This window comes from Vidua macroura, chromosome 5 (genome assembly GCF_024509145.1).
Source record: "Vidua macroura isolate BioBank_ID:100142 chromosome 5, ASM2450914v1, whole genome shotgun sequence".
Classification (NCBI taxonomy): domain Eukaryota; kingdom Metazoa; phylum Chordata; class Aves; order Passeriformes; family Viduidae; genus Vidua; species Vidua macroura.
Genome location: NC_071575.1, coordinates 45,949,348 through 45,966,983, shown reverse-complemented (window position 1 = coordinate 45,966,983; position 17,636 = coordinate 45,949,348). Strand labels below are relative to the sequence as shown.

General features: G+C 36.1%; 1 protein-coding gene and 1 long non-coding RNA gene across 4 annotated transcripts in view; one reads left to right on the top strand and one right to left on the bottom strand.

Moving 5' to 3' along the window:
• PNPLA8 (patatin like phospholipase domain containing 8) overlaps nucleotides 1-17,281 on the top strand; it is a 35,935-nt gene extending 18,654 nt beyond the window's left edge. For both annotated transcript variants that reach the window (XM_053977387.1, XM_053977386.1), the window contains exons 9-10: nucleotides 14,392-14,587; nucleotides 16,422-17,281. In XM_053977387.1, coding sequence (XP_053833362.1) covers nucleotides 14,392-14,587; nucleotides 16,422-16,696 — 471 coding nt within the window. In that variant the 3' untranslated portion in view covers nucleotides 16,697-17,281. The remainder of the gene's footprint in view (nucleotides 1-14,391; nucleotides 14,588-16,421) is intronic.
• Nucleotides 14,847-16,424, bottom strand: LOC128807204 (uncharacterized). 2 transcript variants are annotated; one of them, XR_008437082.1, is made up of 4 exons: nucleotides 16,336-16,419; nucleotides 16,173-16,259; nucleotides 16,035-16,070; nucleotides 14,847-15,068 (listed from the first exon to the last, which is right to left on the bottom strand). It is a non-coding gene; the product is annotated as an uncharacterized LOC128807204 (long non-coding RNA). The 2 variants fall into 2 exon arrangements; XR_008437081.1 differs by lacking the exons at nucleotides 16,035-16,070; nucleotides 16,173-16,259 and having other exon boundaries at nucleotides 16,336-16,424.
• Nucleotides 17,282-17,636: the final 355 nt, after the last annotated feature.

Below are 17,636 nucleotides of genomic sequence, written 5' to 3'. Positions count from 1 at the left end.
TCCATAATTATCTGGTTTGTGTGTGGGGTACTTGGATGTCCAGGTAGCAAGTTACTACATTGCAAATGCTCCATAACTGTCTTCATGCAGCTTTCTAGCAGAGATTATAAATCCACTGCACACTCTGAAGCAACCTTGAATTGCCTTGTTTTAACCCTGGGGTAAGAGTCTCTGTGCATGTAGCAGACTGCTACTCTTACTTTCCTGGGAGATAATGACACCTCATTGGAAGAAGCAAGATATTCAAGAATTTTGCCTCTGCTGAAATATCCAACATGCATTGAAAGAAATACATACACATAAATACATTTTAAAATAGATGCACTCCTAAATTCAGTCATATTCCTTCTTAAAATAGCTTTCTTATTAAAATATCTTAATATTGGTAACTCTTTGATCTTATAGTTAATATCATAAATATGGGAATAGTAGATTCTTGTTAAGCGTCTTTATTCTGAAAATGTACTGCGAGTGTAATTTTAAGTTCCTTGGCCAGTATACACTGTATGTAGTGTATATGGAAATTCTTGCTCTTTTCTGTATGTACACTGTCTAACAGATAGAACTGCTTTTGAACTACATGAACAAATGAAGCATAACATTGTTAGACATTTTTGAAAGTGCTGTGATTTTTGAAAAGTGCATCAGCACAATGTGCATTAAGTGTAAATAATAATTTATGCCAAAGGCTTCAAAATTGCAGTATAGTGTCAGAAAGATGGTCTTTTAAAATTTTTTCCATTGATTGGGAACTCCCATTAATCACTATAATCTGTTTTCTGAACATAAAATATGCTGGTTTCTTACTAGTTTATATATAGCCTCCCTCTGAAGTGTTGATATTACTAAACAATTCCAAGAACAGAGGTATCCAAAATGTATGTGAAAATTCACAATACTAAGTACAGCATTCGTTGCCTAGCTTTGAATTTTGTGACTCTTTAAGCATTATATAGAGACCAGGTTCCATATTATCTTTCGGTTGTACATTTAAATCTGAATGAGAAACACTCTGGAGTTATCTGACTGAAGACTTCAAATATGTGAAAATACTTATTTTGATAATGGAAATTTAGTGGATTTTTTTAGGGTCATTCTGCATATTCATGTCTTATATTATCTAGCTTTTGTTGGAAACAGAGTCCTTTCACAAACTGTCTGAAGTAGCTGAGTTATGTGTAGGGTTAAGATGAATTCTTGAAGTTCTTAGTATGACTCCAGATGTCCGTGGTAGAGTCATGGCTGAACTGAGCTATTGGCTTTGACTCGCTTTTCCGTAATTGTAGAGTTACATGTGCATGTGTATTTGTGTACACACACACATGCCCTTTCACTGGAAACATTTCACTTTGATTTCCTCTACTGGGCACTCTCAATGTAAAGTGTGTTCATTTTTTTAATAAGGTAGTAAATCAGTTCTACAGTTTTTCTGATGTCATTGTTTAGAAAGAGGTTTTTAGGTGCCTGAACACTTATTTGTGCTGCAGGTGAGCTGATGATTTGGTTTACTAAATTTCTGCAAAAAGCCATCAGTTGTTGCAAACAGCAGTATTTACATTCAGGTCAATCATGCCATGCTATCTGGTTCCGCTCTGTCAAGTAAGAAAAAACAGTGCAGCTGTTGGTAGATGAGGGGAGTAGGATTAATATTCTTTGTGGTTCAAAAGAGGAACACATTAACATTCAAAGGGATTTAATCTCTGTAACATGCTTCTCCAGGAACCCTGCAAGTCAAGAGAGACCAAGTCATGATGTTACATTATAGAAGCTGTATTGCCACATGTCAGTTCCTTTATTTTAAAATGTATTTTTGAAGTCCTGAAGACTCTTAACCTCTCCCCAGTCCTGCTACATCCAGTGACTTTTTTTCCCTCTACTTCCCACAGAGGGGTGTTATTTCTTGTATCTATTCTTTTTCTTTTCCCCTTTTTTTTCCCTGTACTGTGAAAAGCATTTGAAGTACGCAATAATGTCACTTCAGTAGGCAGTAAAGTATGCTGAGGAAATTATTAATTAAATTAAAAGAGAAATTTAGAGTATAAGGAAATCATTATGCACACTTCATTTAATAGCTTTTACAGTAAAAATTAAATTCATCCCACAGGATTAATTTAAAGGGCAGCAGGGATTGTGTATGTGATGGTGGTAAATTCAACAAAGCCACAGATTTTTCTCAAATAAAGTACACCAAATTTAATACAAAGGACTTCATCACCTTTTTCTTGACAGCTTCCCATGAGTCCATTGTTGTATTACAATTCCGTTTATTATAGTCCTGATGTTGATGTATAATATTGCTCCAATAAATGTGTTTTCTTTGAGGAAGATCAGATAGTAAAGCAGTTAAATTGACACCTAGTCTGTTAGTGGAGTTTTAATAATGCAGGTGTAACAGGATGTTACACCTGTGAGAATACCACCTAAAAATAAAAATATACGTAGTACAATAGTATGATATAACTAAAATTTGGAGTCACACCTTAATTGGAAAAAGATAATTCATGGTTTTTACATATTTTTCAAACTTTCTCTTTCCTTTTATTAGGCAACAAATCTGTAAAGCCAATTCATCTTTATAACTTGTTACAGGAGAGGCCTTCAAAAGTGATCTGCTTAGTGCATCCTACCCTTACATGGTAGCTTTTAAAATTAGATTCAAGGGTGCTTCCTAGGCTCTAAGAAGACATAGAATATAGGTCACATTGAAGTTCTTTTCATTCTTAGGATATGCCACGGTGATCAGTATGTGCCAGAGCTTATGCAGGCTGCGGTTTAATAGGTGTATCTTGTTCTCACAATGATAGAAACAACTCTTTCTTTGTTTCTCTGTCTTTTTGCCATACATGTTTGCCTACAGCCCTCAAGGCAGTGTTGCTTACTATTTAAGGAAAAGGGAATTTACTGGCACATGTAAGTTACATGGATATCTGCATTTCTTTCTCTCTTATGGATTCTATGGCTTTGGATAACAGCTCTGAAGGTGGACACTCACAGTGCAGTTTACCAGCCATTGTGAAATTGCTGTGGTTGCTGTACCAGTAGTATTTTGCAGAGCAGACTGCTTGAAAGATTCCCTGCAGGGGCTTGCTAAGTGACACATTATTGGCAGATTTGTTTAGTATAATGAAACTGAGAGTGTCTGTTGTTTAGGCATTTAACTTGGAAGCATTCTATTTTTTATCTCAATTGTTTTAGAATGATGTTTTCCTAATGTAATCTTCAGAGGACTTATTTAAAAGAAGAAAGAAAACCTTGCTCTCAAATTAGCTGTAATCATTTAACTATTTTTTTGCTTAGACTTCTGAGTCCATGTATCATTAGTTGACCAGCTAATACTTGCTATAAAACAAATCTTGTAAGATCAGAGGAGGCTGCATAGAGTGGAAAATTGTGAATGGAGTCCATTCCATAATCTTTGTACAGACAATCTAGGTTCTGCACTCATGTTCTGATGTTGCAGCCACTATTTCTTAGATCAAAAAAGAAAAAATTTTAAGTATCATTTATAAGTGATATATCCAATAATGAGCTACCTACATTCCCTATGGGTCACTACTAGTCTTTCTGTGTTTTTCTTTCATTTTGAAGTTCCTGACATTTTACTATTGTTTAATAAGCTAGCAGCTAAAAATGTAGACCAATTAATTAGGAAAATTAATATATAATAGCAATAACATTGATCAAGTTACTGATATAAAAATGTATTCAGTCTAAGTATTTTGATTGCTATCTTGGGAAATAAAATTTAAAGAATTTTGAAAATTTAGCATGGTCACATTTCACGAAGATTAGGGTATCTCTGTATCTGGGATTCCTTGCTCAGCTGTAGAGGTTTTATATTAATGTAATTGTTTTGTGCAGCTCCTAGAGCTTTTTCCTTAGTCCATTACATACTGCCATAGCAAGTAGAGTATTTACATGCTTCCTCAGTTGAATGTTGTCAGCAAGGACCAAACTTCAAGACTTGAGTATCCTGTCGTCATCTGAATACAGAAGGATTTTATTCAGACCCATGGGTTGAGGAGTTTCATTGATTGGTTTGGGTTTGGGGTTTTTAACTGTACTATTGAAACTTACCTGTGCTTCACAGGTATCATAAGAGAACCTGGATTTGGGTCTGTGTCTGGGATCAGTGTAGGTTCAGCCATGGGTCCATTTTTTTTCTTGGGTTACACACTGTGATCTTTGCTTGTAATATTACAGCCAGTTCATCATTTGGAAAACATGGTTAAAATACTATGTTTGTGCTGTGTGCTGTTGTTAGCTGCAGAATCAATGTAATCTGTCATGTACAACTTATGCTTTTAATGAAATATCTGACAATATATTTTATTGCCAAACAATTCTTCCTTTCATGATGTCTACTAATATTTAGCAAACTTCCTCAGTACCCTGTAAGCCTACATTTACTGTATCTGACATAAACCCATAAATTCAGTGATGTCTTCAGAGCAGCAGGTCATTTTCTGTGAATTAATGACTCACTAGGATGAGTTAATAATTCAAGATAATCACCTAGGAGTCTGCCTCAGCCAGGCATTCATTCTAATGAATACAAAATATATTATCAAATGTTTTGCATAGAAGAGCAATAGTATTGACAGTTCTCAGAAGCATTGATCATGGCATTTGGGTGTATGCCAATTTTATTATGGGTTTGCTAGTTTTTAGGGGGAATACTGTATGGGAAAACAGTCGAACCGAAAAGGAAGCTTTTCACTAAATTTTCACATGTTATTAGATTTTTTTTTTTACTTTGTCATGTGATCTCAGTAGAAAGTCTCTCTGTAACTGGTGTGGCAGAAATACAAATATAGCTAATGCACCTTCAGGTTTTCTTTAATTGTAAAATAATGCAGTAATGGAAAATGAATATTGATGTCATTCAATAATATAAATACCAATGCATTTAATTTTCATATTCTGTACAAATGTTTTCTCTAGAATTTTTCCCAATGCCAGTTCAAGGGAAATCCCTTTTTCACTGCACTCTTCATGACAAGTAACTTAAGTGGCTTTTTTCTATTTAAAGATAAATCATAATTTTGAGACAGCATTTCAAAATAATGAGCACAATGTGTTTATTTCAGGAATCTAAAGGAGCACTCTGGCTCTCCCTAAATACGGGAATTGGTTCTTTCTCTAATTGTTAGAAATTTGGTGTGTAGGAGGATGACATTTATATCTGTCATCAATTAGGGCCTCTGCTGGGAATCAACATAGTGCAGAATATGTTATAATTGTATGTAGTTGACCCCAGTAGTCTGCTTCTTCGCATGATTAGAAAGCAAGGGTGAATCTTCCTGAATAAATTGGATTGAATATTTGTATAAGGAGACAACTGTAGGTCTTTGTATGCTTTATAAAAATGACTGAAGTTATTTTAAAAATTTTCTCACTCAAACAGCAAAGTGGAGCATACCATTAGAATGAAGTGAAAACAAATTGTTCTTGGTCTCTACAATTTAGACAGAGACTTGTTAGAAATATTGACACCACCATGCATTGCTTGTCAGCAAGATGAAAACAGTTCTGCTTCTGTCCTGTTTCATGTCTGTAAAACTTTATATATTTTGCCAAATAGTTTGTTAAGGAAAATAAAGATTGCCTGTCTTACTAGGAGCTCCTCTTCATGAGATTCTTCCTCAGTAATACTGTGATCAGTCTGACTGATTACTCCCAAGAGGAGAGCCATAATTCATGTATATTTCAAGCATATTTATATATGTATAACAGAACAGCATAATCATGTAATCTTTGTATTGAAAAGGTTATGTTTGTGCTGAAGCTATAGGGGGCTAATTTACTGTACAGTTATATCTGAATGTATAGATTTATTTTTCACAAAGCACTTGTCAAAAACTGTAACTTTTTAGCCCAGTGATGCTTTACTGAGCAAGCCTTAAAGCTTAGGGTACAAGTACTGACATTTTCATAATGACACTGGGTGCCCAGAGCAGTGAGAGGACTAGGCTGGGATGTGAATCTTCAAGTTACCTGTATTGATAGACCTTGCTACCTTAGGTAGTGAAAGAATTCTCCTCTTTCTCATTCCTGTCTTCTACTCTGAGGACATTTACTGCTACATACATAAATGTATTGAGATGATTTTATAGAATGATTTTGCGAGGCATGCCCATTTACTTCTGGGAAATAGAGTAAATGTTTTTAAAGTAGTTATTTTAGTTTTTCTTATAAGTAACCCCTTATAACTATGCAGCAATTCCTCATTTGCAGCAACTAGACTTATCCTTAAGCTGCATATTTATGATATTTATGTTGACTTTAAGCATAGAATTTAAAAAATGCTTTCAGAAGTCCACTCAGTCTTAGCTTGTCTTGTCCTGTGATAGCTTTGTACTATTTCTGTCTCTGCTTTTTCACAAAGACAGTGAAAGTAAACAACAGAGCAAGTCTGTAAGAGTGAACTAAAATGCAAAGCATGTCTGCATAGGCAGTGAGGTGAAGTGGTTACCAGGGAGCCAACAAACTCAGCTTCCAAATATCACACTTGGGTTTCATACATTATATATCCTTCATTCAGTGCTAGATTATTTTATTCACAAAGTTTAGGATAATTTAAATGAAACTCTGCAACACACAAGGTGTTATACAGAACAGTTACAGGGCTCAACTTGAGTCTGACAGGATTAGGAAACGCAGTGAGAGCCTATGAATGTGGAGAATGTTCTTGTGAGAAACAGCTGCTCTCCCATGGTAAAGTATGGTATGATTTTTTAAATTTTAGTATCTTAATTTCAAATAATTATTTTCAAATTATTGGCTTAAGTATGTCACTGGTGACTTCATGCCCATTCAGCATAATTATTTAAATAGGACAAGATTTTCAGAAAATCCTGTGCTACCAGGCTCCCATGTGCTCTGGAACACTTTCTTGGAGACTTCCCAGTCTATTTTCCTTCTGCTTGTAGAATTTGAACCCATCTGTTTCACAGTGTTTAACCAGGCCTTTCTTTACCTCTAGAACTGTGCAAGCAGGGTCTCTCCATCAGAGTTTTTATTAGAGCATTTGTTTACAAAAGATGTATTTTTCTTGCTTTAAATAATTGAAGATCTATAAGTCAAGTCACAGGGGAGCCTCACCTGACTATTTTGCAACTATCAAAACACTAATAGAAAATACTAGCTACATTAGACTCCTTGTTACCTACCAGCAAGCCCTAAAAATATGGTTACTGTTGTATTAATAAATTTTTGTGAAAAAATCTGTGTGAAAAAAATTCATTGGCTTAATCTGGGAATAAGATATTAAATAAAACAGAACAACTGCATGTTTACTACCTGGAAAGCCTTTGACAAAAGACTGAAAACAATGTCCCAGTCCCTGAGTTCACTGCTTTGCTATCACTAGCAATTTTGGTGTTGTATTATTATTAAGTTCCATTTTAATATTAACTTACTTGATTATGTCCACTATTTTAAATTTAGAAATACCTATTTTTTATTTAGAAATTTTTAAAATGCCTTTTTCTTTGCTGCTTGTCTACCTGATGACATTGGAAGAGTTATGCCCCCTTTTCTAGTATCTCCTTGCATTAGCATTCCTACTCCGGCACTTTGTGTTTGGTGTACTGCCAGCAAATTAAGTTGACTCAAATGTAAAATGGCTTTGCAAAGTTCAGCAGATGAAGCAGTGTCTGGCACTTGCCACTGCACTGAGTGTAGCAGCAGAGAAGGAAAGGGATGACAAATGTGTGTTTGGGAAGTGAAAAAGAGAGTTTGCGATTGGATCGAGATCTAGCTAAATGAGAAGAGAGGGTGAAATGTAGGGAAGGCCAGATAATCCAAGAATGGGAGAACAAAAAGAAAAAGGGATCTGCCCTGGCTGCTTGCCCAACACTGAGTCCTGAGTCAGAACTTGGGCCAATTCCACTTGCTGTGGATATAGGTCAACAATTTAGTCATTTGAAGAGTTCTTGTAAGTTTCCCTTTCTGTTAAAGATTGCAAGTTGTGAATCATGGACTCATTTATGTTGGAAACAACCTACAAAGTCCAGCCATTAACGTAATACTGCCCAGTCCACCACTAAACCATGTCCCTAAGCATCACATCTGAATGTCCTCTAAATACCTCCAGGGATGGTGACTACACCACTTCTGTCTTCAGTGTGTTCCAATGTTTTTTGGTGAAGACATTTTTCTTAAATGTCCAACCGGAACCTCTCCTAGCACTAGAAATTTTGTGTTTTCCACAAGACCGAGACTGGACTGACAAAATTCAAGTTCTAATAAGAATGGCTTTTGAAATGTAATTTTGTTTTACAGCTGAAATTATGTACGTCTGTGATTCATGCAGTATTTCTTTAAATAGAGTAGAACATTAGGAAAACTGGAGGAGGAGGAGAGGGCCTCAGGTGGTTATCTGGTTCAGCCTCCAGTTCAAAACAGGCTAAACCTCATCCAAGCTGGGTTGGGTTGCTCAAGACTTTGCCCAGCTTCTTTTTGAAAATATCTAAGGATGGAGATTCCACAGCTGCTCTGGCTCTTATTCTGTACTTTTTGAAAGAATCTGGGTGTTTCTACTTAGATAGTGAAACACTGTAATTAGCTTCCTCCTTGGCTTTCTCTTTTTAATGGGGTAAGCAAACCTACTTCTTTGCATCCCTTCTCGTATGTTATGTGCTTCAGGCCCCAAACCATCTTAGTGGTTCTTTACTGTATGTGTTCCAGTTCTTCCATGTTTTGTAACTGGTTGTCCAAAGCTGTACAAAGTATCTATCCCCAGTCTGGCCTTGTGCATACTGAATAAAAGGGAATAGTCACTTCTCTTGATCTATTCTCAATGATCTCTTGATAGTTGATTTAGATCGATAGATTAGTTGATAGTTGATTTAGATCAAATAGATATTTGATCACTATCTATTGATCTAAACCAATGATCTTCTCTTGATCTATTGGTTTTGCTTTTAGACCCAGTGTATGTCAAGAATGTGTAATTTATTGAATATACTGTTCATATGGACTCTGTGTACACACAGGCAGTACCATTCCTTAGGGAAATAGCTAACAATATAGAGGAAAGGAGTGACACAGTGAAGACATGCCATCTGTCAAAAAGAAACTGATAAACTTAATAGGAACCAAGAAGGTTTAGGGCTGTGCATAAAGTTAGCAATGCTTTGTAGAATTTGAATTGTAGCTTGAAGCTTGTATTATAAAGTTAAAATATCACTTTATATCAACAAGATTTTTGCACCGTCATATGTGGTATAAAGATCCTTATTTTGTTTTCATTATTTTGTTTTGAGACAAACAGGGATTGATGTTGCATCTCTGTAGCCATAGATCAGATAAATTGGCCTTGTTTACTTCCAGTTGTTTAGTTGCACGAAAGTTTAGAGTGGCAAGAAAGCTCATGGAATCTAGCATGGATGAGGAAGCTGTTGTTAGTTACCAAGACATTCCATACTACTGGCAATCATTCAGTATTTATATTTATTGTGGTTTGGTTAATGTATTTTTATAAATATATTTTAAAAGCCCAATGCTTACAATAAACTATTTTAATTAGTAAGTTATAAATAATTTAGATGAGTTTATATAAGCTATAGAATAAATTCAACAGAATGAGAAAAAAAATTAAAACAGCAGATTTTGCAGCTCTCCAAAACAAGGATAACTGAAGTTTCTTGTGATCTCGGTATCTTTTGTACAAAACTGCCAAGTCGATCATTTGGGAATTCTGTTCCTGTGTCTCAAGGGCAAGCATGGAGCAGGATATCTCATGATTTGTTAAAATTAGGTTTAAAACATTTAGATCTGCCTTTCATATTTCTGTATTGCTTGCTCAGTAGACATCTCGGGATGGGCTTTTTTCTAGTTTTATGAAATTAGAGGAATTATTCAGAATCAGAAGAGTTAGTTTCTGTTATTTAATTTTCAGAATGGAAAATTCTTTGTTATTTACATTTTCTTTGAAATGAAATTGTAACTAATTTTAAAAATGGTGAAAATTCTTTTTCACAAGGATTTCTGCTTTTTTCATAATTAGCTGTATGGTTTCTGGAGCTGCAAATTTAAACAAATTACTGCAGTATTTCCTTCACTGAGTCCTTAATAGTACAGTTTAGCTAATAGCATTATTTACTCCTTTAGTAGTTGATCGTTGAAAGCAAAAGCAGTACAATGATCGTCGCTTTTTTAACAGAGTAATATTATTTGAAGTATTGATTAGGATGAGGTTATTATCACCCATAATCTCTTTGGAAGAAAAGAAACAAGTCAGTTGCTTTTCTTAGTCCTGCTTCTAACTTTCAAAAACTGACATGTGTCTATTACCTGTATAAATGCTAGAAGTTGTATCTAAATTGAAAATCATTAGGAATTTATTGTCGTTACAATAAACCTAAATTGGAGAATGTTTAAATATGGAAATCATTGCACAAAGCCATTAGTTATCATCACAAACACATTTGGTATGTATTTTTTACATTCCTTTGATCTTGTATTTGTCAGTATTACAAAAATATTGTAGTATTCTAGTATAATATGCCGTCAAACTTCTGATAACACTGATTTTCCCATGATGTAGCAGTCATGTTGAATTATATTGACAGTATCAATGGAAATTATTTTGTAAGCATGTTTTTAATATAGGATTTAAAGAATGAATTAAGCACCACTATGATAATTATTAAGATTTTAGATAAAGATTCATGGGGAATTATATAAAGGACAAAAACGTCCTTGTATTTAGTTTTCTAGACTAAACATGAGCAAAGGATAATGGGCACTGAAGAGACCATTCATGTAAGCAGTGTATTTAGTGTTTTGAGCAATGCGGATGGTATCCAGAGAGGGTTCAAAGAGCTTTTTGTAAGTTGAAATGAAAGGTTAATTAAAAGAAAGCAAACTCAAAAAACTAAGCTCAGTAATCCTGTTTTTACTTATCTAGCACAGCTGTAGGTACAAGGACTTTCAGTAAAATGTTTGTCATCTCTAAAACCTTTTTTATTCTAAGCTATTCCTGGGTAGAGTTGCTTTTCTTTATTGTTCTAGTAATGTGATGGTCAGATATGGGATATAGGATATGGGAATTCAGGGAACTTTAGAATATAGGGAGTGCTTGTATTATACCTCTTGTAGTAAGTATTCTCTTTCTTTTATATGTTACTTGTTTATATAGATTCTGAATGGATACAGCTATCTTCATCTCTGCTATTGCTAATGTTCTCAAGCTTAAGTTTTGCCTTTATGACTGCTGGTTTTAAGGCATTCCCAGTTAAAAAGCTCTGTTTAATTCAAATTCCAAATTAATCTATTTCTTGGTTGGGGTGAAGGTCATTTTACTTCCAGGAAGTGCTGAATATACTTATTGAGATGCAGTGGATCAAAATCTCACTGTCTGAATGCTTCTCAGGCTTACTGTCATTCACACTGATTCTTATTAGTCCTGAAGTATTTTATCCCAGCCTCATCACCTACACTTCTAACATGTTGCTAGCAAAAGATGTCTCTCCTCAGTTCCAGAGTAGCATTTGTTCCTAGTAGTATTGGGCTGAATTCTGATCTTCAGAAAACTTAAAGAAGCCTCATATCCCCAGGGCTGGTCCTCATAGGACCTTGAATCATCCTGATACCTCATGAAAGGACAGTACAGAAGAGCTCAAACCACCAAGGAGATCTTTTGATGATGATAGCTGTCCTAGTTGATGGTGGACCAACAAGGAAAGGTGCTTTGCTGGACCTGGTGATTATGAAGAATAAAGAACTGGTCAGGGATATGAAAGTTCAAGAAAGTCTTGGCTATAGTGACTGTGAGATGATGGAGGTCAGGATCCTAAGGGGGAGGAAGCACAAGGAAAAAGCAGGACTAGAGCACTGCATTTCAGGAAAACAGACCTCATCCTCTTCAGAATCTGCTTGGAAGAATCTGCTTGGAAGAATCACAGGGACTATGACCTTGAAGAGGAGAGGGGTGTAGGAGAGCTGGCTGATAGTCTGTAATCACTCCTTCCAAATTCAGCAAAGGACCACCCCAATAAGCAGGAAATCAAGCAAAGATGGCAGGCAGGGATGAGCAATGATGTCCTAACTGAACTCCAACATAAAAAGGAAGTGTACAAAAGGTGTAGGAGGGACAAGTGACCCAAAAGTATAGATGTCTTGTCCAGTCTTGTAGAGGTGGGGCTAGGAAAACAAAAGCTGGCGTGGAGAGGGATATAAAGGGCAACAACAAAAGATTCTAAAAGTACATAAACAGCAAAAAGACTAGGGAAAAAGTGGGCCTGCTACTGACTGGGGTGAGAGAGCTTGTGACAAATTATTTGGAAAAGTCCATGATGCTTAATGCTGCCTTTGTCTCAGTCTATACCAGTAAAAATGGCTTTCAGGAATCCAAGGCCCCTGCAGCTAGAGTAAAAGTCTGCTGCAAGGAGGATTTGTACTTGGTGGGAGGAGAGCCAGGTTAGGGAGCAGTTAAATGGTCTGGTCATATGTAAATTTGTATGGTCTGATGTGTTGCACCTGTGAGTGCTGATGGAGCTGGCTGATGCCATTGTGAGGCGACTTGATTATTTTGAAATGATCGTGGCTATTGGGAAAGCAGATACCATTCATGTCTTCAGGAATAGCAAGAAGAAAGCTCTGGGCAACTTCAGGCTTGTTGACTTCAGCCGCAATCCCTTGGGAGATGATAGAGGAAATCCTCCAGAAAAGTACTTATAAAGTCATGAAGAACAAAAAGGTGATCATAAGTAGTCAGCATGGATTTACAAAGTAGTTTACTTATGATTGAGCAACCCTGGCAGCCATCTGCAATTGGTAGACAAGTAGAAAGCATTGGATGCCTCAGCTTTGTAAAGCCTTTGACACTTACCTGCCATAATACAAGCTGACAAAATGTGGGTTAGGTAAAGAGACTGTGAGGTGGATACAAACTAGCTGAATGACTAAGCCTAAGTTGGGATTAGTGTCACAAAGTCAAGTTGGAAACAAGACACTAGAGGTGTACCTAGGGATCTATACTGGGGCAAATTCTATTTAATGTCTTCATTAATGATCTGGATGATTGGATGGAGTATACCTGCAGGAATTTGATAGATGATACAAACATTGGAGGAATGACTGGTACATGAATGGTTGGGTCGCCACTCAAAGGGACCTCAGCAGACTGAAGAAGTCTCATGAAGCTGAAAAAGGCGAAAGGCAGAGCCATGCATATACAGATATAACTCTTTTTTTACTGAGTTGTGAAGCAGCTGGCAGAAGGACCTGGGGTGCTGGTGGACAAAAAGCTCAACATGAGTGATGCCCACTTGCAGTAAAAAGGGCCAACAGCATCCTGGGCTGCATCAGCAACAGTGCTGCCAGTGGTCATGGGGGATGGTCCTTCCTCTCTGCACTGCTGAGGCCACATCTGGAATGCTGTCTCCAGTTTCCCAGTACAATAGAGACAAGAGTTTATTGGAATTAGTCCAGTTCAGGGCCACAAAAATGATTAAAGGACTCTCCTGTGAGGAGAGACTGAGTCAGCTGAGACTATTCAGCCAAGAGAAGACTCAGGGAGGGGATGTGTACCAATCAAGAATGGGAGGGAAAGAAGATGAGGAAGCTGTGGTCTTTCCAGTAGTGCCCACTGGTAGGACAAGAGACAATGGTGTAAATGCAAACATATGAAATTTCATCTGAACACAGGAAAAATATTTTACTGTGAGGGTGGTCAAACACTGGAACAGGTTGCCCACAGGGATTGTGGAGTCTCCATTTGTGGAGATACTCCAAACCCAGCTGGACATGGCCCTGGGCAGCATGCTGTACCTGACCAGTGTGAGCAGGGTGGTTGCACCAGATGAGCTCAGTAAGTTCTTTCCAACCTAAATGACTCTCCAAGTCTTAAATCAAAGCTGTAGCATCCTGTGTAATGACTGTGTTTACAAAGTAAGGTTTGGCCAAGCTTAGCTCGTGTGACTTTTCTTTTTTAATTTGTTTTGGAATGTGCAGGTAGTGATTTGAGTTTTGTTACAGAATATTTCCTTGTAATATCACTAATAAGCATTTCAAGGGGCAGATTTTTGATTAAGAAATTGTCAATATGTGTATCTGTCTTACTGACAAGGTCTTCAAAAATGAAGTCATGACTTCTCTAGATATTCCAGTGAACGCTGCCATTTCAGCCTACCACTTGTATATAATGCAGCAGAGCTGAGCACAGCCCCAGCAGCTCTCATAGTGCCTGGGAGGCCAAGCTAGGAAGCTGCTGTATCATACAAACAGATTCAATTCAATTTCACAAAAGTTGGAAATCAATGCTTACGGGTTTTAATTGGTTTTGTATATTAGAGCTATGCTAGTTTAACTTGTAGTTGCAGTTTTTTTTGTGACCATATGTTATGTATAGTACCAATATTTGTATTTCTTGTTAATTTACAGGATGGAGGTCTGCTCCTAAACAATCCTTCTGCGCTGGCAGTTCATGAGTGCAAGTGTCTCTGGCCCAATGTTCCGTTGCAGTGTCTGATTTCGCTGGGCACTGGTCGATATGAAAGTGAGGTAAAGACCAATGTCACACACACCAGTCTGAAAGCCAAACTGACGAATGTTATCAACAGTGCAACTGATACAGAAGGTTGGTGTCTTATACTCTTATAGTCTTATACTGTGACTGTCTTCAATTTTTTTTATGTTTCTTAGAATTATAGTTCCAATTCAGAGAACAATCTTCCTTTTGTCTTTCCTCTTCTCCTGTCTACCAGCCCCATGAAACTGAATTGAAGCATGTGTCTTTGTAATTTACTGTGTCTAGTTTTAGTACCAGTGTTATGGGTTTTCTGGAGGATAAATCTTTTTACTTGAGCTTTAGGATAAAAGACATATTCAGAAATTCATTTAAAAATCATGTTTTCTTATATTTTATTTGTTTTTCCCATAACACAGAAATGCTTAGTAGTTAATATAAAACATTGATTTTCAACAGCTTGAGAAAAAGTATTTGATTTCTGATCTTTTTTATATATGCTTTTATACTTGTTGTTTTCCAAGGATGATACTGTATCTTCCAGTGCTGTCAGGAAGAGCCAAGCATCTGTTCTCTAAAATAAATTTGGTTCCTAGATGGAAAAACATTGGAAATCTGTCACTAGCAGTTTACATCTGATTTATTTTTGTAAACAGGAAATATTGATACACAGATAATTTCCCCCTCCCATTACAAAGGGAACTGATACTGCAAAAAGGCAGGGAACAAGAAATTCTATTATGGTTTAGATCCCTAGTCTCTGTTCAGCTGACTGTCACTAGTAGGAAAAAAATAGATTTTGTATTGCCTTTTGGCTTTTGCACAGCTGTGGAAAGGCAGTAGGAATAGTGGAAAGGGGATATGCGCTGTCCACTTTCTATCAGAACGTTTCATTGCATCTGAAAAATGAGGCAAGAAATTTGAAGGGAAGAGGGAGAAAGGAAAGTTCATTGTGGAGACCAAAGGAAAAGAAATTAAAAGAGAGGAGAGTAGATTTGAGCAAATGGGAACTTGTATTACAAAGGAAAAAAGGGAGAGTATTAAATAGGGCAAGAAAGACTGGATGTGGTGAGACAAGAACAGACATAGCTCAGTAATTTGCAGGAGGAGAGGCCAAGCCAAGATTATTTCAGATTTACAAGAATCTTTTGCTTTGATCTTATCCCTGATATTTTTTTCACTTCAAACTTTTTATGTGACAATAGATGTTTAAAAGAATGGAGGAACATGGTAAGAATACAAAGAAGATAGAATGAATGCTGAAGGAAGTGATAGAAATGGAATTTTAAGTGAGCCAACAAAAGATCTAAAGGGAGAAAGAAGCAGGTTATAAAAAAGAACATATAAATGTGTTACATAGTTTTTTATTTTACTAGTTAACTGAAGTTGTATAATTTAACTTGAATATTTTAAATTAAATGCATGTTAAATTCAAGCCTTGAATCTGTAGTAATATATTAAAAATTATTAACAGTTGTAAACAAAATAAAGCTTCAACTCTACATATTTTTATTCTGAAATTGCAGAAGAATATACCTGTTGTTTCCATAATACCTACTTCCGCTAGTACCAAGTGTAAAAAATCACAGGTATCCTGAAATGGGAATATGGAGGTTACATTCCTGCTCTTCAGGATATGCTCTTACTTGTTAAGGAATGGAATGTAATTAAAAATCTGGATAGCTGCAAAACTTACTTAATTGTCATACCAGTGAAGTTGTCTTGGAATAAGAGATGAATCTTTTCCAGAGTAAACAGAGCTACAGGGTCATTTACAAGTCTTCTAATGAGAAAGGGGTTTCAATGAGGCAGTGGTAGAAAAATGTTTACTCAGCAAAGCAGCACATATTTACTCTTACTGTGTCATTCCAGAGCAGTTGTTGTTCAGATCACTTGCAGGACTGTTCAACTCTCTCATGTGAATTTAACTGTTTTCTTCATACAGAAGTTCACACCATGCTGGATGCACTGTTACCTCCAGATACTTATTTCAGATTTAATCCTCTGATGAATGAAGACATACCTCTGGATGAAAGCCGTAAAGAGAAACTCAATCAGCTGCAGACAGATGGAATTCGTTATTTAGAACGAAATGAAGAAAAACTGAGAAAAGCTGCAAAAATATTAACACAAGAAAAATCACCTTTGCAGAGGTTTCAGGACTGGTTAAAATTAAAGGCTGACATGTATGAAGGCTTGCCGTTTCTTTCCAAATTGTGAATAAGTAATGCATGAAAGATAAATGTAAATTTTGTTCCAGAAAATCCATTTGGTACTGTAAAGGAAGAACGTTGATTCAGGGTAAATATTGGAAAGCTATCAGAATTCTGGGGAAAGCCATTCAGGATGGCTCTTCTGTGCACACTGGTTACAAGGTTTTATGGTATTAATTATTTTTGGAACTTAAAGAATCTTACTGTTGCTCTACTTTAATTTCTAAAGTTAAAGTTTTCAGGTAAAACTGAAAATTATGGAAACAATTGTGCAATGCATTTTTGGATGTATGTGCTATGATTGTGGCAGAAAACCTTTATTTATCAACTACCAGGCTTATTCAAAGTTAACAAAAAAAAATCCTCATTCACTTTAGTGTAGGCAGTATACCTGTTGGGCTCTTATGTACGCAGTGAATTTAATAGAAATGTAATATTCTTGCAAAAACTCTGCCCATGTTAATTGCACTTTTACATCTGAAAGATAACATTTAAATTTTTTTTTTTATTAGTGGATTTTGTACATAACAGTATTGAGTAAAATGTCTGGATGACTATAAATGGCCTATTAAATTATCAACATTAACTGATATTTTTAGAACTTTCTGCTTATTGTTTTTATGGGAATAACTTCAGATTGCTTAACTCATTATTTAAAAGTAATCCCAAGCCCCAAAACTTAACCTGAGCAGCTATTCCAGTTACAGGATAAAGAAAATAAAATATTGAAATAGTTTATATGAATGAGAAGGTTTCTTAGAAAAACTTAAGTTTCAGGTGCCAGACTTGAGGTGTAGTTCTAGTCAAGAAGAAAATTAGAAGTTGCAACATCAAATGATATAAATTTCCTTTTGTCTTCCAACTTCCATATATGCATTCTCCTGAAATTATGTCAGAGCTGTGAAGTTAACGTTTAGAACTTAGTCCAGTCCTATTGCCCATTCCTT